General features: G+C 38.3%; 1 protein-coding gene across 2 annotated transcripts in view; it reads left to right on the plus strand.

Moving 5' to 3' along the window:
• CDKAL1 (CDKAL1 threonylcarbamoyladenosine tRNA methylthiotransferase) overlaps nt 1–27135 on the plus strand; it is a 362497-nt gene that overhangs the window by 235957 nt on the left and 99405 nt on the right. For both annotated transcript variants that reach the window (XM_088533392.1, XM_088533393.1), the window contains one exon: nt 3499–3644. In XM_088533392.1, the coding sequence (XP_088389518.1) occupies nt 3499–3644 (146 nt within the window). The remainder of the gene's footprint in view (nt 1–3498; nt 3645–27135) is intronic.

Consider the following 27135-nt stretch of genomic DNA (forward strand, 5'->3'; position numbering starts at 1 on the left):
GAGACAGAAGTCAAATATTGGAGTTTTGCCTACTTGAGGGTTAGGGGGGGAAAAAACCCCTGCCTGGGAAGCTTGCTGATCTGACAAAGATGCACGAATATTGATTTTTATTACCTTGGTGATTCCCTGTAGTTGTGCATGATGTCATTACAAATAGAAGGATTGATTTTTCCGGTTAGGTAGTTAAAGCTGAGTGTTGTAATTGTTGCGATAAATTATACTGACTAGATAAAAATCTTTCTGGCAGTGTTCCTTGTGTTCTGATGCCTTGCAGCTGCTAAAAACTGAAAAAAAAATTACTTCCTATACGGTCAGTATTCTGACCATGTATTTCTAGATTCCAAGTTTAAGGCAGCTTTTCATTTTGTGAATTCAGCTTAAAACAAATTGAGGTACTCTTTGACCTTTTTGTTTACATGAAATCTCTTCTTCATGTAGTCCTACTATTCATTTGTATAGTTAGTAGATTGCCCAGCAAAGGGGGAAAGAGGCAATCAGCTGTTTCAGTCCTGATTAAAGACAGAAGTTTTCTTTTGCAGTCTTGTAATTTCAAATGAGTTCTTTTATTATTTCCAGATGGAAATAAAATAAATTCTATATTGCATTTTTTCCTACTAGCTGAAATATGTAATTATATCTAATAATGCAAAGCACTTTGTTTAAAAAAACAAAAAAAGAAAAAAAAAAGCCTATAAACAGGAACCAGATGTTAAGCTTACAATGTGAAGACACTATAAAGTACAATTATATGTTTAGCCCATGATGCCCTTCAAGTTCTCTCTGGGATATTAACTAATAGCTTTATTAAGTGATGAGATCTAGTATTCTTTGTGCAGTGCATCAGAATGAAGTTAGTATGATGGTTCGGTGCATAGTTCTATTTCAGTGAAACCTGTGTGGCATGGTACTTTAGCGGAGTTTCAGATATAGGCTGGATAAGACTTGCAGTTAAAGTTTTGGAATGGACTGCTCTATTTCTATCTGAACATTTAAAATTTTTCGAAGATTGTTTTCTTCAGACTTCTTGAGTAATAAAGCGAAACATTTATTTAGTTCGTTAAGCTGTTTCCTTTTTGAGTCAAAGAAAAACAGAAACTTTTGTTACTTAGAAGTGAATGACAATAGAGAGTGGCTTATCACATATTTCTTTCTCATATTTGTTTCATTTATGTTTTGTTAATAGTTTGTGTTCTGTTAAAGCCACCAAGTCCAAAGTGGCTGGTGGGAAGTCACCTTTTCAGTGGGGCCTTAGATACAGGTCTATACCTGAAAATACACGAATACCCTCAACAGAACTTACTGCTTTCTGGTACAAAATGGTGTAGCAGAGTGAAATGGAGGGAGATAAATTTAAATGAAATGTTAGTTATTTATATTCCTTTATTTATTTTCTTCTGGCCTGCAATGCACAGCTAATTTTGTCTGAAATTTGAAAGTAGCTCCTATTATGAGAAAGAATTAAACTCTATCTTAAGGTACAAAAACCAAAACAAACAACAAAAAAAACACCATTAAAATGAGTTCTTAGTGTGTATGGAAAGTGGAAAGGACAAAATCTTCTTAAATATTTTAACACAATATTTCCTGATTTTGAAGCAAGCTATCGCTTTCATATGAGATGGTGTTCAGCCTTACAAAAGCTTGGTTAGAATAACACTTATATTAGAAGGTGAAAACATCTAAAAATAGCTTATGAGCTTAAAAAAGAATTCACAAAGTGATCACATACAGAACAGACTTATTCAAAGGATGCTAAATTTAAGAAGAGTGAAGAACTAATTCTTTGTTTTGCAGTGTGCGCTTTTTTTAAGAACTTGGCAGATTCAGAAACATTTTTTGAAACTTGACTTTCATTGATTTCTTATGCCATAAATCTGTTTTTGAGTGAAGTAATAGATTTGAGGTGCATAGCTCAGGTTCCAGCACTTTTGCCATTTCTGAGATTTTAGAAGCAAGAACATACTTTGTTACTGAAAAGCAGGAAATCACGAGTAGTTGCTCAAAAGCTTCACATAAACTGCATTTACTCTATTTTCTAAAGCCTGAGAGAGAAAGAAGTCTGTGTCATTTGCTTCATTTTGCAGAGCTTTTTTTGATAGTGTTTCAGTTTGAAAATATGTATTTTCTAGACGAACATCTAAAACCAATAAGAATATAAATAGCTGGCTCTGTTTAAAATGGAAACCGGTTGAGAAGATCAACTTTGTAGGAGGCATCTTGGTGTTTTCTTCAGTCCTTCAGGAGCACAGTCGACCGGCCTCCGACTTGCATCAAGAGCCAGAGCCAGCTCCACACACCTCACTGTCATCAAATCGGGCTCCTGCCGTTATCACTGTAGTTATTACTGGTAGATTTAGCTCACATATCTGTTACTACTGATATATTGGCTCACACATCTGTTACTGTTGGTATATTTAGTTCACATACCTGAGACAGAGTAGATGCTCCAGTGAATGGCATAGCTGCGTGTCTCGCACTGAGGTAGTAGGATTCTTGGCAGAGATTCAAAAGGCAGGTACCTGAAAGGGACGGTGGTTTTTACCTTTTCTTGGACCAGTCCAGGCCAACATCCTATAAATGCTGAGAGAAGATGCTAGGTGCGTGACTAAACACTTTGCCGATTAATGGCCAGGAAAGAATTTGTAAATAATTGCAACTAAACGGGCAGAGCTGGCAGCACTGTGTGCTGTGGCAGCCAGGCTGTCTGTGCTGGCACCGTTGAGAGGAGCGCGGGGCCGGGGGAGCCTGGCTGGAGCGTGTGGGGCAGCGGCAGCCCCTGCTCCTGTGCCCTGTGCTCCCTGCCCGGGAAGAAAGTGGGAAGTCTTCAGTGAAGGAAAAAACTTTAGTGAAATTGGAAATAACCCTGCTAAGTGTCATTCTGCAAATGGATTTGGTTTGGTTTTTATTCGTTTTCCTGTGTTTGTGCATTTTTTCCGTCTTTCTGTATTTGTACATGATGTATAACGTCCTTTGCCTCCTTTCAAGCTCTTAACACAATGCTCTTAACTGCCCACTAATTAGTCCTATCTATTGCATCACACAGAAACTGCTTTTAATTTCTAGATAACTTCTGGAATATCGCGGGTAACAGATTTCAGACAGAGTTGCAAATGATCAGATCTACCTGATTTAGCAAATAGCCAGTCTTAAGGATACTCAAATCAGAGGCCCTTGTGTATTGGTAGCTGAGGACTCTGGCAGGAGAGCAGCTAATTCTTGCCATCTCCTGGAATGTAAAACGACCACTATCTGAAAGCACTGGTCAAGGCTTTAATGATATGGGAGTGAGTTTCACATACTTCTGAAGTTCTCCCTTAAATCAATAAGGGATACTATTTAGTGGATACTATTTAGTTTGTTTTTATCTCAGAGTATAATCCCATAGCTACTTTTTTTTTTTTTTAAAACAAAATGTCATGCAAGTATTTTCACCCGCTTGTACTCTTTCAAGAGTGAGCCATTGAAAATTAATACCTTTTTACTTTTGAAAACTCTTAGGAAATGGCAAAGATTCTCAACCATCCAAGAGTGTATGCTTTTCTGCACATACCAGTCCAGTCTGCATCTGACAGCGTGCTCATGGACATGAAAAGAGAATACTGTGTGGCAGACTTCAAACAAGTAGTGGATTTCCTTAAAGAAAAGTAAGTCTATTAATATTCAAGAAAATAGCATTTTTTTTCTCAATGTTAAGAACATGTGCTTGAAAACAACTACTGCTATTTTATAATTAAGGTATGAAAAAAGAGCTTCTTTAGCTTTCAAAGTCTCTGAGTTTCTGTAAGCCCATTGATGTGGTTTGCCCCTTTGCTTGAGCTCTTGTAAGTATCTTAAATCTCTGCATGACATGCTTTTCATTTGTCAATATATTCCTAATCTTTTTCAAATAATATGTTTTATGTTTAAACTGCTATATATAGACTACTTGAAGTTCAAATTATTGGACTCTTCTTTAATGTGGCTTTTCAGCATTGTGTACTTTGTGTACTGGAGATGATCCAGCTCCAACTAACATAAATGGGTATTTTTTTAAGTAAATATTTTATATCCTATAGCTGGTGTGCATTTAAATCATTATAGTAATACTCTAACCTTGCTTATAGGACTGATGATTTATAATTTCCAAATTATTTTCCTTAAGAGTGGAATTAATTTGGATAACTGATGTGTATCATGTAATGTTGCATTTATGCAAATCTCAAGACAAAAGTTAAATTAACCTGAAAATCTCTTGTAACTACTCCCTGAAAATTGTGATGTGTAAAAATAAGAAAAGCAAATTGCAGAACAACAGAATCTTTTTCTGTAGACATTATGTTTAGTTGCCAGAATGTTCTGATATATTTAGAACTTTTATCATCTTTACATGTAGAGTGGATATTAATTTTTCATCCTAAACAATGCACATATGTTTTGGCACATTTTCATGTAGCTATGAGTTTTTCTTTTTTAAAAAAATTGACTGGTATATTGACACAAGTCTTAAGGAGGAACTATGTCAGTTTATATCCTCGTTGCCTTGAAGCTGATTCATTATTCTCTTCAGTAGTTTTAACATTGGCAGCTATTATCGTAACAGCAGCTGGATTTCAGATACCCTAGTATAGCTGGCACACGTAAGGGCATATGGGCATTTATTAAATCATTCAGCTCTTGCACACAGAAAAGCGTGAATTACTTAATATCCAAACTTAAAACAGCTGGTCATTGACTATACAGTAATCTATGACATACGTCATTTTCCACAGACTTTTTAGTAGTTAATGAGGAGGAAATAAAGGTTTAGATCCCTTGTTTTTTTAAGTAATAATAAACATCCTACTTTATTAAAAAAAAACTACCAGCTTGTCTAGTAGTTCCAATTAGAAAATAGTCTTCAAATGCTCAGATGGAAAATTCTTCTTAACATATGGCAGCAGGAGGAGGAAGCTATGTAAAGACAGGAAAGTGTTTTGGATATTTGAACATCTGTAAAACTTTTTTGCTGTTGTTTTTGCTTTTGCGCTTAAGAGCATGGTGTCTTCATTTGTAGTCTCTGCTCTTATAGCAGCAGCCAGCTATTACATTCCCATATAGATGTTCCCATAAAGATCTCTCAGCACAAAGTTTGCCAGGACGTAGCATTACTGCAGACAGCTCCAGAGCCCAGAGCCAGAACAGCTAAAATTAAATATGTGTTTGAACTACTTTAATAGCCAAACAGGATTATTTCCATTTAACAAAAAGGAAAAATAAAATAAAGCACAAGTAACACCCCCTGTATCTTCTTACTCTATTCCTGGGGCTATGAAGTCATGTAGAAACTTCCCATACATCACATGTAGGATCTTGTCAGTAGATTCCAAAGGGCACCTTCATCTCTAAAATGTGACCGCTGCTCTGACTGTCACTTGAAACTCCACTATACCAGTCTAGGCTGATGTACTGAAAAAGTACAGCCACATATACAGGAGTTACATGGTTATCAGTGAAGTGCCAGAAACACAAATATATCAGTCTGAAAAACTACATTAAAGGAGCTTTATTTTGTACTTTTTTTTTCAGAAATGTCATCTTTGATATTTCACACTCCTTTTTATACACTTAAATTTCAGCGAATTGTAATATTCAGAAAAAAAATGCAGTTGCATAGTACATATGTGTCAGCAGGTGATCTACAGATACTTCTTCCTTTACGGCAGATTTCTTTGTAAGCTGCTCTGGAGAGCAAGAGCACGAAGGAAACGCGGATGCGCTGACCTAGCCTAGAAGGTAGCCCTGTGCAGCGTAGCCTTTGATGAGGGTTTTTGCAGGAGTACCGTGTATATTCTGGCTGATACCTGTGCATCTGGTGGAAGTGGTCTCACGATTGATCCACAGATGAGATACTAATTTCAAAGTGTTTGCAACAATATTCAAGATGTGTTCATATTAATATTACACTAACAGTCAAACAATAACATATTGACATCCACGTTGCTGGTTCATAAATTTAATCCAGGGCCACATTTAATGTCAGAAATTCTGTTTACTGGGGTTTCATTGTATCAAACTGTGACATTTTTTCTTTCTTTAAGTAATCTAACTTGCAAGATTCAGATAAATTGTATTTCTGAAGGGTGTTGGTGGTAGTTACTAAAAAAGTCTGCTTTAATTATCTCAAATTGTGCAACTTAATCCCCTGAAATTTACTTTTGCTGCTAAAAGCAAACAGTTGGATAAATTTTAGTTAAAGAATTGTCTGAGACTGAGTGTCATTTTCTGTAATTACGTGAATCATCGGCAGTGTGAATCTGCATGGGTAGAAGGATCCGTAGGCTGGTGGTGTTCTTGCAAATGCCTTGTCCTGCGTTGTTCGCTGGGCTCTGCTCTCCTGCCTCTCCGATGGGTGAGATTGGAGTCTTAATCAAAGGGTGTATTAATCTTCCTCGTCATTGCCCCTTCGTGAAAGAAGAGAATAAAGAAATAAAGAAAAGAATAAAAATAAAGTAGGGAAATACAGAGTGAAGATGAAATGCCCTACCCCTGTGTTTCAGGAAATAGCAAAACACAGAGGGAAAGCTTCCCAGTGTGTTTGCTGTTGTGTTTTTGGTGTCTTAGCATAACGTTAACGCGTGTGGCTGCTGCCGTTCTCTCAAAACTGCCTCACACATCCACATAGTGGATGCACCAAAGCTGTGTAGCACATGGTGAAGGCTGGTAAACGTGGGCTGCCACTGGAGGGGAGAGTCAAGGCTCCATCAGACACAGTCGTGTCCTCTCCTGCCCCGTTCCCGTGTTCGCCGTGGCAATCGGAGAACTGCTCCAAAGTCTGTCCTCACCTCGCTTGCTTTTAATAGAAATCCAAGTGTGATTTTTCAGCATATGTAGACATAGATTTATATGCAGATGGAAAAAGAAGGTAATGGAGAGAAGTGATGGCTTAGAAGGAGGTTAATCACCTACGTGTAAACAAGCATCCGCCAGTCTGCTATAGATAGTTGCTCTAGGTCTGAAGAAACTGATCATACTGCCCACTGTTGAGATCCTATATATTTTGTATAATATCTGAGGATATTACATAGGCCTCTGGGATCACTGGCTTCTGGCAGGCACCTCCTTGCCAAGGAGGTATGCCAAATAGCAGCAACATCAAGCAGTTTTCTAGGCCATCTCTTGCTCGTTATCTACATTGATAGGAGTTTTTCTAGCAATATTCGTGTGTCTGAACAAACCTCTTTGTAGACTCTGTTCTCAATGTGCTTTTATCCAGGGTGTTGCAGTAGGGCTCCTCTGGCCTTGCGCAGGAGCAATTTCACAAGCAGTAGTTTGTTTCCCAGTTTCTGGGCACAGTAACACGTTATTATAAAATCTTCTATCAGCAATCAGTCCTTTGATCACACAGTCTCTCTCTCTCTGTGTTTTTGCTGCGTGCATATATTTTGTTGTCTAGAAGTCTTTTTTTTTTGGTGTTTTTTTGTAGTTAATTTTAGACTACTGTAGCTGAAATGAGGGCGAAAATCTTCCCCAAAGCTTGTTGTGAAGGACTGAAGTACTGTAGCTATTACTTGGGTGATTAAGTAAGTTCTGAAAACTATAAATAACTATGTAGATAATTTTCGTCTGAGAGAAGATCGCACAGTAAACTCCTACATATTATTAAATCTTCGTTGAAAAGATAGAGTGGCCAACTCAGTCCTCGTCAAATCTGAAGCTATTCCAGGCATGCTGTTATTTTAAAAATATCCTAATGCTTGTGACAGTAATACTAGTAGTATTGTTTTTATTTTATTATCCTGCTGAAACCGAAGACAAGCGGTGGAGACATTTAAAGACATAAGTATCCATTTACCTTTTTTTATATAAATGTTTCTGGTGTTTTCATTTACTTACAAAATGCAGTTAATTATACAGTAGACTGTAACAACTCCCTCATTTTTTGCAGTGTGAATGTGTTTCTGAAAATGCACTTTTGATTCTCTGAGGAGGCCACTGGAGAGCCCATTTTGCAGATTTGCAGATTGTGAAGCCAACAAACCGTGACAAGTCTTTTAGATTGAGGCTTTTTCTAATGGGTTTTAGTACATCTGTTCTGTCATTCTAACTGCTGCAAATGCAAATGTCATCTCTTTAAAAATCCTTATGACGTTTTCAGTTAAGAAATTGCTGAGTGTATTTGTTACTTATCTGTAATTTTATATTTCAGACTCTTCTCTTTAGTCTGTCTTCTGTGTACAGTTTTGAGTTTTGAACTACTCACTTTATCGAATGTCTCTCCTTTTATTGCTTAAAATTAACTTAGTGTTTGTAAAACTCCTTTGTTGCTGTTGTTTTTTTTTCACTGAACAGCACAGAAATATCCATGTCGTATCCAGACTTGATCCTACAAGCTCCTCTTACCACAGGATTTAGCTCTTTCGGTCCCTTGAAAGTTAAGTTTGGGCTTACATAAAGCCCAAATTTAAAGCTAAATTTGTAAGTCTTTCTGTCTTAAATTTTATTCATAAAGTCTTAAAAAGGGGTCTAAGTAGGTGAGATTTCAAAGGTGTTGATCATTTGCAGATCCATTTATTTCATGAAGATATTTTAAATTTGTAGTGTGCAACTATCGAAATTTAAGTATCTTTTGCATCGGCGTGGATTTGGGATAGAGAAGCATTAGGTTTTCCAGGATACCTTTCCTGTAATAATATTACAGCCAGGATGAATGTCAGTTCAGATGGGCAGGCTTTCGGTTCGACTTGTGTGCTGTGGTGTTTTTCCCCCATTTCTCAGCAGATGCTACTGCTACTTAAGCTAAACATAATTAGGAAGGTAGTTTGGAGAGATGGTTTCTGCATCTAGTTACGGTTAAGCTTTCCTTTCTCTGGGCAGTCTTATGTGAAGTTTTCTTCTGCAAAACCCTGATTGGATTATTGCTAGGTGATAGAATAGGAATAAGTAATACACATCTAATTCCCAGTTTCTATCGTGTAACAAGATACCGTTTTTTCTTTTTCCTCCTCCCTTGGGGGCATGTGAATGTGCTTTTTTGGAAGTGGTAATCTTCCAAATCAATGCAGTCTAACACCTGAAGGTGTTAAAAGGAGGAAATTGTAAGCATCACAGTCTTAGAAAAACACATAAAACATCTCTTTAATATTTTGTGATTTAGAAGTGCCTGCATTTAATTTATATATTTCTCTAATATTTTAAAGCATGATCACTGAAATAATTTCACAACTTCTCTGTAAAAATATTGTCTTTGAGTTTCAATGTCAGGCTCAGAAGTCTGTACTACATTGAAACTTTGGTGGAGGAGAGAGTTTAACTTTTTTGTTTAACTTCATGTTTCTCTCCTTAATAACAGACTAATTTGGCATGTAATTTTAGTTGTAAATTGCTCTTGAGTTTAAGTGTATTCAAATGTATGTTGACATACCTTAGTATTTATTGTGTTAGCCTGTTAGTACTAGTAACACAATTCCAGTAGGCATCAAGTATACACCTTACAGAGTTCGGCCATGAAAATTCTGATGTTGGTATTAAAATTGTGTTTTAGACACATAAATAATTGTTATAGATTTGTTCCCTTACATGTGGTTATTTTTCAGTTGTTTGGAGTAATATTATATGAATGAATTTTGTAGGTCCAGCCATGTTATTTTGAATACATATATATATGTGTGTGTATATATATATATATATTTTTTTCATGAAAATGTCGCCCTTCGACCAGAGTGATAGCTGTTGAAACTGCCAAGTACTATTTGAAACTGATTTTGTAAAAATTTCAGGGGAGATGTGTTAGAAAGAAGGATTAAAATAATTAAAAATTTCTAGAGCTCAACATTAAAAGGTTATTTTCTTGAACCCTAAATTCTAGAGTCGAGAAAACTAAAAGCTTGGATGTGTAAATGTACAAAAGTTGTTATACCTCATTTGGAAGGCAACTATACAATTTAAACCCCCATTGTTGTGGGACAATGATTTTTCTGCTAAGCAAGCCTCCTTTGTAGATTAACCCTACTACAGATTACTTAGGGGAAGCTCCGTTTTGCACTCGTATGAGTCATACATTGGTCTGTAAATTGTTTAAATTGTTTCTGCTACTCATGAGTTGGTGATTTCTTCTGTATGTAATGAGAGTGAAATTTATGGTAATAGACTTGTTTGTTAGATTGCACAATAACAACAAAACCCACGTTCTTTTGTGTGTGTGGGCAAAGGCTTGTGCAAAGGAGCAGTGGCTGCATCAGCTGAAGTTGTGTTATCCACAGCTGAATCTCACTTGCATTTGAAGTTCTTTCATTTGTCTTTATTTTGCTTCTCTTCATGGCCTCAAACCCTCCTTTTGCTTGGGGGAAGAAATTGCCGAAATACAGCCACTAAGTGACATTATAACATGAAGGTTATGCAAATGTGGTGCTATGTAAAGATTCAAGGTGAAATGTAAACTTGTTTTAATCTACTTTGTAGGAACTTGTAGTTCTGATGAATTTCAAGCTGGAGAGTTAAGTCACAGAGTCCAAGCACTAGACATAGGAGACTATAAAGCCAAAGTGTCTCCATTTCTTCTAAAATCTGGATAAAATATCTATCAGCAAAACCCAGGGATTGTAGAAATTAACTGTGGGAATAAGTAGTACACATCCAATTCCCAGGGTAACTTTGGGATTGAAGGAAAATGCTTTGAAGGAAAATAAAAACCCAGGCTTTCCTTGGCTGTTACTTATAGCGTTTAAGGATGCAAGCGGGCCGTTGCTGTGGAGGGATGTACCTCCTGGAGTTTCTGGCTTTCCTTTGTCATTATTTCTTAGAACTGTATCTCTAAAGTCATAACAGTTGTTAAAGAAAGGAAACAGTAGAAATGGCTCTTTTTAATTGTATGATATTTTAAAATGTTTATTGTTCCAAAACCACATCAAGCAAATACAGCTTCTATGTTGTCTCCTTTTTAATCTCTGCTTCCCTCCCAGTTCCTTACCTATCTAATATCTTTCTTTAAATGTGTCTTGTAGTGCTAATGTGTAAGCGCTGTGGAGCTCAGTGTCCTTTACACTTGGTTAAGAACCATGGCTGGGGCTTGTGCCACAGCCTTGTCCCAGCTCCTGGGCTCTCCGTACAAACCTGAGCCTGACGCTTATTTCCACAGTAGTTTGTGATGATCTTATGTGAGAATTAGAATAGGTGAGAGAACACAAGCAAAGGAAAATTGTGATTTAAGTACACCAAATCAGCGTGGAAAATGCGTATTGTCTGCAGCTGAATTTAGTGTGATAGATATACCTTATTTTTTTTTCACATGCTGTAGTGTATAAAATGAACATTTTGGTTCATATTTTGGTTGAAGCAGTGAAGTATAGTTTAAATATTGTGAGAGAGAAGTTTTCTTTAACTTGTAAAAAATGTGAGTAGAAGTGTGTTTCCCGTGATTCATAAACAAAGGTTGTAGACTAAGAAACTAATCTAAATTATGGGCATGATTTTGAGACTTCCTTCAGCCTAGACTTACATGTATGCAATATTACAGATTCCATTAATGTTATTTAAATATTGTCTGTGGCCAACACCTATTAATTCAAGCACTGCAGTCATATTAACTATACCCAAAGCCCTTCTAAGACTAGAAAGGGAATGTGCTTTGGAAATCTGATCTTAAAAGTTCAATCCATAAGCTCCTGTAAGAGAACGTTAAAAGATAGTTGAGGTGCTAGGGTATAATTAAATCTCTGAAAGAGACCTGCCACCCAAAGTGGTTTTCGGTGTCTTTCAAACAAGAGCAGACATGTTCTAGCCTCAGTCTGCGTTGCACTCTGTTGTGGAGCAGAGTGCTATTACAGCACTGACTGCTTGGTGTAGTTGGAGGCAGATACCTTAATGAGTCATCCCCACCTCGATCATCCCGCATGACACAGAACAAGAAAACTAACTTAATTTTTTTCTCCCCTTCTTTTTTTTTTGCAGACTTTCTTTATGTGTTTTAATGCATAGCAGTGTGTGCTGATACCCTTAGCCTTTATCTCAGGGTTTGCGTAGTTGTGTGTGTGTGTAGAGTGACAACCTGGGAGACTGTCGTTACTGAGAGGAACTCTGTGTCTCGCATAGCAGAAGGTAATTTTAACCTTGTATTCTCCCATGGGTGTATGCCTGTGATCCCTGGACACTTTGCATTAATTGGAAATTAGCAGGTAGCAACTGCTTCCCCCGGAGGATGATTGCCCTGCAGCAAAAATTTAAGATGAAAGAAAAACTGAAAACCAACTGCCACTTGTTTGCATTATTTCCTTTACCTCTTTATGACGGTAAATGACCATCAAATTCTTGTTAAGCTTTTACCTAAAATTAGTATGAGATTTTATTCGTACTTTTTCAAAATCATTGTGCTAGTTACTTTGAAACATTTTGTTGAAATATAACTACTTATTTATCTTTTACAGGTGACTTTATAATAAACCTTCTCAGCACGTGCCACCTAAAAAGACCATAATTAAAGCTCTACTGTTTAATTTTCCCTATCTTTTCTCTGTATTAAAAAGCTGGACAGACCTAAATCTGAATACAAGCTGATACTGCAACAGGACTGTGATTCCATTCAGGGCCTGTCTGATTCAGCCCATCTGCTCAGAAAAGGGGAATAGCGTCCTACCTGCCAGTTGGTTAGTGTTGTATCAGCTTTTCTGAATATTACATTGGGTTTGTAACTTGATGTGGGGTCACTCTACATCAATAAGAAAAAAAAAAGAGAGCTACAAGCATTAAAATTATTCAAAATGAAGCAGTTCTCAAACTGCTTTTTGTGTATATTCATGATAAATATATGAAATATGGATGTATGGAAAATGTTATCTGTAGTGAATAGAACATATGTGGCTTAAATCAAAATCCAATGGACATAGTAGACAAAAAAAATGTTATAGCAGATGATGCATTTTGACCCTTATTAACTGAATTGTTTCCTTTCCTGATCACTCTGAATGTATGATGTAGCACACGTCTTTTCTGTAGCAAAAATGTCCTTTTTGCCGTTCATTGTAACTACTTTGCTCTTCCGTGAATAGTTAATGCCTTGCCAGAATATTCCATAGTGCTGCGCAAAGAGAATCATGGAATCACAGATGCTTAAGGTTGGAAGGGACCTCTAGAGGTCATCTAGTCCAACCCCCTGCACACGCAGGGTCACCTAGAGCACGTGGCACAGGACTGCGTCCAAGTGGGTTTGGAAGATCTCCAGAGAAGGAGACTCCACAACCTCTCTGGGCAGCCTGTTCCAGTGCTCTGTCACCCTCGCTGTTAAGAAAATTTTCCTTAGGTTCCTGTGGATGTCTGAGTGCCTGTGTTTTGTGCCTTCAAAGTGCTTTAACTTAATATAAGGCTAGGCTGATTATTATATTAAGATTTACATTCCTGATTCCTGATGTCCTAAGTGTGCTGTGGAGCTGCAGATTAATAAGTCATATGACAATTTTATGCTATTGGCTTCCTAGGATTACTTAGCCATACTGCTGATAGAATGCAAAAGAGTTATTTGAGGTATGTTGAGGGCTTTCATTATTGTAGGAATAGCAGAAGTTTAAGTCTATCTTTCAGCATATGTTTTCACAAAATTTGCTTTTATTTGACAGAATTAATATGAAGTATAGTAATTATCACATTAAGTGAGATAATCTTTCCATGTTTTCAGTAATAATGCAAATAAACATTTTCCCCATGGAGGATGCTCAGCTGATACTTTAGAACACAAAATGTTTCATTGATTAACTAAATGTGCATTTAAATTATGATTATGGATATGCAACAGTGTTAGCTGGAGAATTTCATTTTTCCTGTGGCATGTACGTGGGATGTGCTGTGAGCTTCCTGTGTCTTGCATAGAGTTTGAACAGGAGTTGTTTTTTTCTTTCACTTCTGCTTGCACTAGAGCCTCTTGCTTTCTTTTGTATTTATAGTGTCACAAAAAGTTATTTCACACTCCCTGCATTATTCTGTCAGCAATATCACTCATGGAGGTCTGGAGTATTCCACTTGCACCAGCATTAGCTCCACAGGACGCCAGCGTGAGGGCTTTGGTGAAGAGCAGCCCCAAGGCACAAGAGCTTGTGTTTTTCTTGTATGGCTTTTTGTCAGGTTTCTGAGACTTGAGGAATGCCCCTACCCCCGTTTTTTTTTTTTTTTTTTTTTGGCAATGAGAAATGGTATCTTAAGGAGTTTTAAGATCCTTCAAGCCCATGGATGTACCAAGATCCCTTTGTTGGACACTACGATGTGCTGTAGATAGTGGAAACTTCGGTCTTTTCCCCAAAGAAATGATTAGCAATGACTCTGCTGTAAAATTTTGCACATTTTTTCCATCTATCTACAGGTCGAATGGGTTTGTCATCCTTCAGTATAATTTGGAGTTCACTGCCATGCTTGTCCATAAAAATGGCTTATCAGCTGAAAGGATGTGAGATGCATTGCATTCCCAAGGTCCTTTTCCCGAGTGATTTCCAGCTATTGTTCATATTGGTCACAGGAAGTTAATACATTCCCAGCCTCTCCTCTTATGAGAGATGCTCCATTCCTTTCACCATCTCAGCCCTCTTCTGGATTTGCTCTTGTAGCTCCATGTCTCCCTCGTACTGGGGAGCTGCACCCAGCGCTCCAGAGGCGGCCTCACTGGGGCTGACTGGAGGGGATGGATCATCGCTCTCACCTTCTGGCGACGCTCCTCCTAATGCACCCCCGGATGCCACTGGCCTTCTTGGCCACGGGGTCGTGTTGCTGGCCCAGGGTCAAGTTGTTCTCCATCAGGACTCCCAACTCCTTCTCCTTCTCCTACAGCTGCACCCCAGCCTGTACTGGTGCCTGCGGTCATTCCTGCCTAGGTGCAGGGCTCTGCACTTGCCTTTGCTGAACTTCATGAGGTTCTTCTCCTCCTAACACACCAGCCTGCCAAGGTCCCTCTATACACAGCACAGTCCTCTGGTGTGTCAGTTGCTCCTCCGAGTTTTGTATCCTCAGCAAACTTGCCGCGGATGCACTCTGTCACTTTCCCTGAAAATTCTGGCATGATTCTGTGAGCAAACGTTGAGAAGCTCAGAAATGTCTTTTGTTATTCCTGTCTGTCAGTCGAAGTAATCTCTTCCTGTTTCTACAATTGTGTTTTTGGTAATAAAAGATTTCCATTTTTTCCTTTATCAGAACAGTTATGTTTGGTACCCATTTGGTCTGTCTGGTTTGGTATGTTTGTACTCACTGATGTCCTTTTACTAAAATTTAAATTCTGTTCCATCCTCTGTGTAGAAATGCCTAAGTATTGTTCTTCCTATCAATTTTTGGAGACTTTCCTAAACTTTATCATTTTCCTTAATATAAGACTGATGTCAGTTTTTGAGCAGTTGCCTTACTGCATGCTGATTCTCATCTCTTTTTCATTAGTAATATCATGCCTAATGTTCTAATTCTGGGACATGCTGTTCCTGATCTCTGACTGCATGCACCAGGTCTTCCTCTCTTACCATCAGTTTTTAAAGGTACAAGACAATCTGTTTTCCTCAGTCTTCTGATATTACTTGTGTGCTTTAAATCCAGATGGTAACTCAAATGGGTAGTGATCTCTTACCTCAGGTATCTCTTACCTAATTATATATATTCTTATGAGAAAATGTTATTCTTCTCAACTATCTCTTTAGATGTGATGAAATTAGTCTCTTTCCATTGATATTAAATTTACCTTCAAAGATTTATTCCCTAAATATAATATTCACACATCATCTATTCCAATTTTAACATTTTAGTCATGCCAGAGAGCTTTAGTACTGTAACTGGAATGCTGTCATATCTTTGAATTCTCCATAAAACATATTTTTAAGTCCATCTTCCATTTTCTTCAATGATAACAGTATATTTTAAATTTTATGCTGGCTCTTTTTTGGTCTTTGATTACAGATTTGGTCAAGTCAAATCAGTAATTGGAATTCATCATACCTGGAAACCTTTACTGGTATCATGCATAATGATCATTGCTCCACGGTGATTTGCTAGCTTTAAAGTCATCTTCTGTTTATATTATTTCTGAAAAATATGGGTTACACATTTAAAATGTGTCTGTTCCACTGTCTAACAGATGATATCTGATACACATAAGCCCAGAATATGTGACAACTTTCCTGTCTTCTGTTTGAGTTGCTGCGATGATTTATCTTTTCCAAACATCTAAAAACTGTTGGGAGTTTATGAATGGCTTTGCTTATCATAGGAAAGCAAACAATCAGCTGTTACCTCACCTGAGATTGAGGGGCAGCATCCTTCTTAAGTTTGTCTAAAGCAGTCTGGCTTGTCCAGTTTAGGAGACCACCTTTGGGCGAGAAGACTCTACTGCTTGAATGGCTTTTAGAGTTGTAGCTACATAGAGCCTGCCAAAGTCATAGAAAGGCCCTTTAAAAAAAGAAGGAAAAAAAAAAAAAACACTGAGCCTCTACATTATAACAGTCCTTTGTTTTATTTAAACTTTTGATAAAGACAAAATATACTGTATGTATAGAAATGTAACCACATTTTTACCTATATTAACTCTATTTTTAGAGATATCTGTAACTCAGTGAAGCATTTAAAGTGAAGCAGTTCACTGAAATGCACAACAGAGCAAAATAGGTAGAAACATGCCTGAAGCAACTACTTCTCGTAAGTTTATATATATTTTTAACTTTCCATTCATCTAGTACCTGTAATTACTGACAAACTAACCATCTAGATTTCCACTATCATCTTTTTTCCTCTTCCCAATGTTTTGAAGTGTGGTTGATGATCAGTATCCTATGTATATATTTTTGTGTGTATGTTTTTGTTTGAATAGAATGCTTAAGGGTGGAAGGGACCTCTAGAGATCATCTAGTCCAACCCCCCTGCACACGCAGGGTCACCTAGAGCACGTGGCACAGGACTGTGTCCAAGCGGGTTTGGAAGATCTCCAGAGAAGGAGACTCCACAACCTCTCTGGGCAGCCTGTTCCAGTGCTCTGTCACCCTCACTGTTAAGAAATCTTTCCTCTAGTTCCTGTGAAACTTTTGGTGTTTCAGTTTCCAACGGTTTCCTCTCATTCCGTCGGTGGCCACCACTGAAAAGAGGCCAGCACCAACCCTCTCACTTGAGGTACTTATGGTTATAAGTACCTCCCTTGAGGTACTTATAGACACTGTTTAGATCCCGTTTCAGCCTTCTCTTCTCCAGGCTGAACAGGCCCAGCTCCCTCAACCTCTCCTCGTAGGGCAGATGTTCCAGGCCCCTGATCATCCTTGTGGCCCTGCGCTGGACTCTCTCCAGCAGCTCCACATCCCTCTTGTACTGTGGAGCCCAGAACTGGACACAATACTCCAGATGCGGCCTCACCAGGGCTGAGTAGAGGGGCAGGATCACCTCCCTCGACCTGCTGGAGACTCTCTTCTTAATGCACCCCCGGATCCCATTGGCCTTCTTGGCCACAAGAGCACACTGCTGCCTCATGGTCAACTTGTCATCCACCATGACACCCAGGTCCCTCTCCGCAGAGCTGCTCTCCACAAGGTCGGTCCCCAGCCTGTACTGGTGTCTGGGGTTATTCCTCCCCAGGTGCAGGACCTTGCACTTGGCCTTGTTGAATTGCATGAGGTTTTTCACCGCCCAGTTGTCCAGTCTGTCCAGGTCCCTCTGGATGGCAGCGCAGTTCTCTGGGGTATCAGCTACTCCTCCCAGTTTGGTATCATCAGCAAACTTGCCGAGGGAGCACTCTGTGCCTTCATCCCGGTCCACAGCCCCTTCACATGAGGGTTGGTTCGTGTTCAGCCATTCCATTGACCCCTGTTACTGCAGCCGGTTGAGAGACAGCAGCTATAAGAGCTTCCTCTTCTCTTTAGTTAGAGACGTAGGTTATAGTTTCAGCAGCAAACATTGGATAATATGTATGCTGTAGCAACAACAAAGAAAAGCACCAAACATTTGGCAAGATGATTCAGATTGAACAACTGTAGGTGGAGCCTTCAACGCCTTGTACATGCTTCATTTTGCATACTGTTTTTTTTTAAACTTAACTGTTTCCCAAAATCTATCAGTTTGCAAGTACTGTTCTTGTGGTGCCACAGTGCTTTCTTGTGAATAGATGTGTAAAGCAATACCAAAACGTGCTCCTACCTGGGGAATAGACTTCTAATTCTCCCCATCAGTGTCCTAGTCTACCTCCCTCTTTGCATTCTTTTCCATTCATTTTCATTCAAGTTGTCATCAAAGACTGCATCAATTCCTATTAAATTTCATAAGTGAGGAACAAACTTCAGAGACTTTTTTACAAATTGTAAACTGTAACAGCATTGCACTTCTGTTTTGGGGAATGGGGAAGACGTAGTGCGATGGCAGATCTTCAGCTTGCTTGTGTGAGAGGACAACTGCCCTGAAGATACCTTCTATCCCATTCACTGGTATTTTGCACCTGCACCAAAAGCAGAATTCAGAAGTAGCAGGAGACTTGCAAGGTGGAAGCACTGGTAACAAAATGTTTTATTTTGTTTTAGTGTAAAGAATGAAATTAAGCAATGGTTTCCTAGCTCAAGGACATATTGATCAAAGCTCGTGCTGTACGTTCGGCCATGAATTTGGCAAACCCGGGTTAGCCAACAGCCTTGAAGCGTTGTGACAACGAGGTAACTCAGTTTTCTTCTTCATTTGGCAGCTACAGTCTCACTCTTGAGGCTTCCCTAGAAGTTTCAAACTCCAGGTTATGACTTGAGGTAAAATCTGAGTTAATTCACATTAGCCAGTCTTGATTCGCCCTTTCTTCAATGTGCATATGACAACATACATGTATGGCTACCAAAGCCTCACATGCTACATGGGCAAAGTGATTCCTTCCTCTTTTTCTGCTCTTTCTTTTCTGTTTTTCTCCTTCTTTTCCCTCCCTGATTGTCTCCTTTAGAGAAGTATTTTAGCCTTTCTTACAAAAACAAATCTCTCAGCTGTCATTTGTTTCAAGAGATGCTCTAAAGACAAAGTTCATCAAGAAAACTATAATATTAACAACTTCAAGATCTATATTGACCTTTTACAGCTAGTTTACAACACCCATTTTGAGAAAAATAAGTATTACTTCTTATATGGATATCAGTGCATTGAATCCTCTAGAATTTGTATATAGAATCATTTTTATTTTTCAGTGTAGTCCAGCAAACAAAAGAATGTAGCGGAGGATGAAATGAACTGTCCCAAGGAGGAGTTAGAAATAATTAGTAGGAGATCAGAGAATGTCTTCAATTGGCTCTAATAGAGGAAAATCTTTGTGCCTAGGAGTTTATTCATCTTAGGCACTCTCTGGCTTAATCCTGCTCCATCTAAATGGTCGTCACTGAAAATTCCTAAAAAAAATACAACAGTGCTCCAGCGATGCCCATTAACTTATGCCAAACTCTTTCAGTATATCATTCTATTTTACATTTATGCAAATTAATGATTTTTTACATGCACTTGCTTTGCAAAATTTGCCTCATAATTTCTTAAAATAGTTTCAAAGTAAATTCTCTGTTTCCTAGTGATCCAAATTTTATTGCATTGCGTTAATTGGGGACATAATTTACAATGTCTTACCACACTTTCTTTAGTAAAGCACATCAGATTTCCTTCAAGTTAAGCTCATGGGTTTTGACTTAATGAGGAAACAGTGTTGTTTCTGAGTCTGCAGTATTATCTCTGAAAATTTAATTCCAAATTTAAATACAGCTTTGAACACATCACAATGTTCTTGTGTTACACTTTGCTCTAAAGGTTGAAGACTGTATTGCCACCTTGGCTGTGTAGCATGGAATAAAACTGAAAACTTTATACTATTAAGATACTATGTATATATATATATGTATCTATAGAGAGAGCAAAAGCTTTGTATGATTAGAGCTTTGAATCTTTATGGGAGAGGGGTGGATGCATGTGTGTGGTTTTACTCAAAGTATTTCACTTACTCTTAAAACTGACAAATTTATTATTCAGATCTGCTCTTCCTGCTACTCAGAGAACCAGTAATTCCCTATACGATCTTTTCCCCTAAGTTTCTTGAAGATTATTGCTTTTTAGCAAAGAAAAACCGTTAGAGCAATAATAGCAGAAGTTTTTTGATCTGTCAGATTTTCCTTGTATAAGGCCTTAAATCCCATGAAGTCTATGCAGGAACATTGCCCAGTCCCCTGCCTGCTGCTTGCAGCTGTTAGCCCTGAAAGTTACCTGGGCACGGGTGTTAAGTCTGCAGTAATGTGCTTGTAAAAGGAAAATATCTCTGAAAATGAGACTGTTAGCATTTCATGTGGAGCACTGTATGCGAAAATTCACAGTTACGAGTGCATATCAATGTACCACAGGAACTGGCTGGTATAAAACTGAAGTGCTTTTTAGTTACCATACTTGTGCATGAATGGTCTTTTAAGTTCCTCTGGCTAACATTCAGGGAAACTATTAATTACTATTAAAAAGCTTATCCAGGCATTACATTTTTATCTCTCTGTCTCAAAGCAATGGTTCTGGTATTCAATTTTAGCAATTTATTTTGTAATGTATGCGGTATAAGCTGATGTGTTTTGGATAATTGACTGTTGATTTCTTTGTGTGCTTTGAGAATGGAGTGGAGATTATGCTGAATTTAGTGTGTATCATGCATGTGTTGTGAAGTGTTGTTCCCTTCGCAACCTTGATCTTTCCCATTGAGCTGTTTGCAAATGGCAAACATTTTGTGTTGTGATTTCTCACAAAGCAAAAGCAAAAAAAATCCAGCCAAATTGTTTGCATAGCTTGCGAAGTGAAAGAACTATGACTCTGAATCTGCCAGCTATTTTGGGTAACTTTCTTGAGCTGCGTGTGTTTCCCTTAAAATCTGCTGTGCTTTAATACCTGCTTTGCCAGGAGTTGTTATTCTCTCTTTCCCTGTGCTGCAGGGGTTCTTAATGTAAATGGGCTTGAACCAAAATCTTGGAATAAAATATTTGGCCCAGTGGTAGTTCTCAGCTTTCTGCCTTTGTCCGTTCTCTGTTCTGCTTCAACTGAAGATCGTAATTCTCTGTTAAACTCTTCCAACTTGTTACACTGCTTCTCCTTTGCATTCTTTGTCTGTTCCCTACCCCCGCTCTCCATTTCTGTCCTTGGTCACTCTTTGAAAACCTACGTAACCTTCTTTTTGTTACATCTTTGTCTTCTTCTAGCTTATTTATGTTACAAACTTTTGCCCAGCCCATACCTTTCTGCAGAAAGCTATTCATTGATATCAGCTTCTTAGCTTAAGGGGAAATCTTAATAAGGAGAGAGCTATCGCTTCCCAGCTTTTGATACTTGGCTGAAGTCAGCTGCATAGTGTGCTTTTCACAGAGTCTCTGCTTTTCACAGAGTCTCTGCTCAGCATTATATTTCTGATGGTCACATATTTGTGTTCTTCAAGCATTTGTTCTTAAAGGTAGTTATGTTTTCCTGAATTCTGAATACTTCAGCAAGAAGTAAATGTTTCTGTATTTTGAAGAAGGTGCAGATATACTGATAACCCCACATATGAAGCATATGAAACAGGTAAAGCAACCTCACTGTGTCATTTGTTTCTCAGTGGAGCAGAAAATGTTATAATCTGTTCTATCTAGCAATTTCTGGCTTGTTTTTCTATTGTATCTGACAGTAGAATGAGTTCTCCTCTGAATGCTAATGCCAATCACACTGGTAAGCAATGTTTGCCAGTCTGTTGTCTCTCAAAGTAAACTTCAGAACCTGGCTATCTTAAAAAGTAGAGTGTTGTAATGACATTTGGGGTGTAACATTTCTGTAGTTATGGAATATTAATCAGTTATGTCTTTTCATAAAAAGAAAAAGCAGAGCCTTTAACCTTAATTCTGGAATTCTGGAAATAATTTCAGAGTTTGTGATCCTGTTCTGTCAGCATTTTCAATGTTGTCAACACCCTCATCAAAAAGGAGATGCTGCAATTGGAAATGTTACAGAAAGGACTAATAGACATTATCGGAGGTGTGAGGGCTCTGTCACACAAAGGAAATTAAGGACTCTGTGGTCTGGAAAAGCTATTGCCAAAGGGCTATAATAGAGGTCTGCAAAATCCTGAGTAGCGTGAGAAGGTGAGTAGAGTTATTTGGTACTTGTCTGCCCCAGAGTAAGAATTAGGGGCATCAACTGAAACTCGCAGATGGCGGGCCCAGATCAAGCAGAAATGCTATTCTTACAAGTAGTTAAGGTATGGAAGGGTTTGGATTCAAGGGGAGACCGAACAAGTTCATAGAAGAGGAATCCATCACAGACTGCTAGGTACAAAAACACCCTCTCTCTGGCAAAAGCTGAGATCATTTGGTCTAGTTGGACCTTTGGTCTCATTTGGTTTGCCTTCAAAGTCCCTGAAACATCATAAGCATTAGAGACTATGGCAAAGCAAGCAAACAACAACAACAAAAACTCAAAGTCAGAAAGACTGCGGTTTTCTTACTGATATTTGCTAATGGAGAACTGCTCGCAGTTTTTTCAGCTGATTTCATCATGCCAAAAAGACATAATAATCATTCTCTGTTACGTGCCTGATTTCTATGTCAGAGTGAAGAGCTAAATGGCTGGCACTGAAGCAGACGTGGATAGGTCCTTAGAGCCCCGGATAGGGTTGGTGATGAGCGTTGTGTCAGATTTGAGGAAAAAGTGTATAATGTTCTCAGCTACTCCTGACTGAGATGCGATTATTTCTGACCATGCCTGACAGCTCTAATGTTAAACAGCAAAGGGTCATAGAAAATCAGTGTAATTTCAAAGGCTGCTTTAGTGCAGCAGTCATTAAGTCAGTTCCCATGAACAGTTCCCTCGTGCAACTCTTAATAAATTCAAACTTTATTTTTAGTAATGACCTTTAGTAATGTGAGCCTTGATCCATTGAGATGCTGTTCACTTTTGATGCATCTCCAAATCCCTTTTTTATGCATTTTAAATCAACACACGCTTATTCTGAATTTATGCGTGTGGATAGACGGAGATGTAATTTAAACACATCTGTTCAAACATGCATTTCAGATCAACTTGGTGCCGGTTCTCATAATACGGCTGAGTTTTTGACGGGTATTATATCCCTAAAGTACACAGCAGATGGTATTTATTAGAGATTGAATGAAAATGAAGTTTAAGGATGTTGAGCTTTTTGTCTTAAGTTGCTCATTTTAAAATCATAAAACAATAATGATCTGAAGTTATAAATCTGTAATGAAGTTCTGTAAAATGTTTCATTTCTATGGGAAGAGTAGAACAGCTTATTGATGAATAAAGTTAGTCCAAGCCTTAGCCGTGCCTTTAAGAAATTAAGTATTATAATGCCTCTTTGGAATACATTTGAATTGTATCTAACAAGAACTCTAGCAACTCTGTGTATGGTTGTGAGGGCAAATGGGAGTAACGGGAGCAAAGCTGTGTGTGCTCTTTTGTCCTCAGGCAGTGAGCTGCATTGATTAGGAAATACACATTTTTTCCAGGTCACTATTGCCCAGCAACTTGGACAGTCTCGGGCCCTACGTGCACAGACTCCTCCTTACCTCCTCCCTCATCAGGGTTTGCCCTGGAAATCTGGCTTTCTGCTTGCTCCCAAGTGTCAGTTAGCCCCATTTTTGAAAGAGCTTTTGGAGGGGATGGGAAGAAGAGCTGGAAAAGAACAGACACGTAAAATACCCCTTCTCAGTTAAGCTCTGAAAGAAGTTAGACCCTCCATTTGTGTAGCCTGGCAGAGCTACAGTTGTAAGGTGACTATTGTAACTTTTCCGGGGCGATTGCATCGAAACCATTCATGGCTGCAAAGTTCCAAAACAACCTCCGAAGCTGCCCGTGCAAATGGCTCGGAAGTTGCTGCAGGTCACAAAGCTCAGGTGCAAAGCGTTCCTGGCAGGAATCACCCCGTGAGCAACCGGCAGCCTTGGGCGCTGCGGGAAGCGGAGAGCGCCAAGGGGAGGCTGCAGGTTGTGGTTCCGGAGCTGCCGGGCTCCCTGGAATCTGACGGGTTCAGCTGTGAATCACCGCCGAAATGATGATGGGATTTAAGGGTTTGCTGATAATTCACCCATCCATTTATGTGCGTATACCTTGCTTCAGGGGAAACTGCAAGGTTCTTTGAAAGAACTACATTGAGGAGTGTTCTGTGGTCATGCCTGAGTCTCGTGTTTTGTTTGTTTTAATATATAAATGTAGAAAGGGTTTGACGCTTCTATTTCCTTGTCTGGTTTGTCCTGTCTTAGGCATAAATTTGGAGAGAGAGAATTGGCAACAATAATAATAATAAAAATAAATACACGTCTTACAAGTATGCATTTACTTAGAAGTTTGGGAGTGTTCAATATTTCAGTAGTTAGGTGAAGCTAAACAAGTGAGTTTACTTGAAAATTAGATCATTATAGACTTCTATAAAAAAAAAGGTAACATATAGTTATCCTTATTTTAATGCAGGCAGACTGTGAGATGAAGGAAAACTGATTTGTGAGGCAGCCTGGGGTTGTGTTAGGCAGTAATAGAAAACATTTTAAAATATTTGAAATAATATAATTGCTTTGCAGTAGGAACATGTACATGAGTAAAAGATGCTGTCAGGTGTCCTGCCAGGGTAGAATCTCATGCTAATAAATCTAATAGAAATATGATCATCATGTACAAAGTTAAATTTGCTAAAAGTAATCAAAACAAAAGTGTCTGAATAATTAATATTTAACAGCATTTAAAACAATAATGTTTAAGTGTAAGAGTTTATTCTAACCTTTTTCTTGCTACTGATTATCAACAGCTTTTCTATTTAGAGAGGGGACACAAATTTCACCTCCTTCTCCTTGTATGCCATTCTATCTGAAAATACTAGATGTTCTCTATGCTTTATTTTTTTTTCAATACACTTTTTCCAATACACTAATAGAAATTCAGTCAAAGGGTAGTGAACTTTTATCTTCAATTGGCTAGATCTCAGGGACAGTTTGATAGAAGCAAAATATAGGGTCCCTCAAACTTGTGTGATGCTCTAAGTTGAAGATATCAATACTAAATATAAGAGACCTTATACCTCATGTAAGAAACCCCCAAATCCTCCTCAAAAACAGAAATACAAACAACAACAACAACAACAACAAAACCACCCTTCTGCAGGGCAGTGGTTTAGGAGATGCAACCATGGACCACGGCTTTCAGCTGGGACACAGGACGGCACCCGGCCGTGCGGCCGGCTCTGAAACTGTGCTTCAGAGGGCAGCTCTCAGATACCTTCCAGTTATTTAGTCTGTTATCTCCTCTTCATTTGTATGTTCCCTAAAGTAGTAACGTAAAAACATAAGTAAAGTTCCTAAAGGGCCATACCCTGCGTAAGGCTTCAGAATGTAAAATGAGATCAGAAATGCTGACCTTTCAGAGAACAGTGTTTATTTTCATAACAATTTATCTTTTTTTTTCTAATATCTTTCAGTGTGAATTTCTCACAAATCTTTTGCCCATGTCATTTTTGTACCCCTCCTTACATTCTGTAAGAATGTGCAATGTTTTAAATTTGTTCACATAGCTATTTATTCTAATCCAGTGTTTTTGTTATACTGGAGCAGGGTGGGGAGAAGGAGGGGTCTTGTTTAAGAACCAATTGGTGGCTTTAAGTCAATGGTAAATATAAGTCCTAATTGCTGAAAAGCAAGGGAGAAGAGCATGTGGTCATGCAAAGGAGTTTTGGGGGATCACAGGAGAAGATGAAGGTGCTAAAGATTTGCCTTTTACCTCCTTTCCCTTTACTTGATTTCTTGCCTGAGCATAAATTTGATTTGTAATGGCTACTGTTAAAGGAGAAGTTTCTTTGTGACTAAAGCTACATGAAAAGGTGGAGAGGATCTATTAAGGAACCCTGCTACACTGTGCCATGTTATAGATGGTATTGCTTATTCCTTAAGATTATCTTTTTCTAAAATTTCACAATTTTATTTTAAAATATTCCAACAGAGAACCTTTGTGGGACACTTTTTTTTTCCCCTGGTTTCTAAAGTTGAGTGAATAGAGACAATAGCAGAGGTTCTTGGGCAAAATCTTGCAAAGTTTGTGACTGCCAGATAAATCGGTCCTGCGCAGTGTTCCTCGGTGCTTGTCAGGGTGAAGAGGGTTCAAAAAGGCTGCAAAGTTTAGCTCACCTTGCGCTTAGCGCTATTGAAATGTACCTGCCCCCACCATTAGGGCATATGAGGCATCCAGCAATTGAAATGACTTTCTGCTTTTTAAAAATCATTTTAAAAAATAAATCTTTCATAAGGAGCACCGTGTGCTCTTGGATCACCGAACAAAGTGTTCTAGAGCTTCTCAACTGACCCTAGGAAACATTTATTGCTGATGAGTTTTTCGAAGCTTCCTGGAAGCGCGTTTCTGTACTGAACGATACCAAGTGCTTACCAGGGTTGTTCAGGATGTTTATTCTTAGTTTACTTCAGAACAGACAAATTGTCATTTCATTTTTAAAAACAATTTAATATTGGTTGATGCACCAGTAATCGGTTCTTGTGTAATTTTGCAGCATATTTTTCAGTTGGGACCATTTTTTAGACATTAAGTCAACACTGTAGAGAACGTGGTTCTGGTTTGTTTTAGAGTGTCATGGCCACAGCTACCTTAATTTTCAATTTAATTTTTTTTTTTTTTGAGAAATGATTGTGTATGTGTGGAACTAATTGTACTCATTTTTGCTTGTGCATGTTTTGAGGAAAACTGAGAGCTTGTTTTTTTCAGTAACTGACTTTTATCCTGAGTTAAGTCTCATATATTTTTCTCCCCTTTACAACCACTCTTTTTTAATGACATAATCCACAGTGATAGAAAAATTCACAATGCAATGTCATATTTTGGGCAGGCTGGATTGAACTTGTAATTAATTGCTGTTTCTAAATAGACTGGTATCCTTATTCTCACTCCATAGCTTAGTTTTTCTTTGTGTGTAATAATACCGTCTAGAAAGAAATCTAATTACTAAGATAATTAACACTTTATCATCAAATGGAGTTCAGACATTTGTACAGTTTATGATTTTTAAAAATATGTAATTTCCTTGTAACTGAATGACAACTGGTGTTATGGAGAAAAAGAGTGAATTTGAGCAGATCTAGCTGGATTGGACCTTATAATTCATGTCGCTATAGAAACAGCCAAAGCTTTATAAGGGGTGGTATTACTAGTGCAGTTGGTAATAAATGCCTTGAC

Source organism: Tinamus guttatus, unplaced genomic scaffold, assembly GCF_059628265.1.
Source record: "Tinamus guttatus ecotype Peru unplaced genomic scaffold, ASM5962826v1 Tinamus_guttatus_pri_ptg000497l, whole genome shotgun sequence".
NCBI classification, from domain to species: domain Eukaryota; kingdom Metazoa; phylum Chordata; class Aves; order Tinamiformes; family Tinamidae; genus Tinamus; species Tinamus guttatus.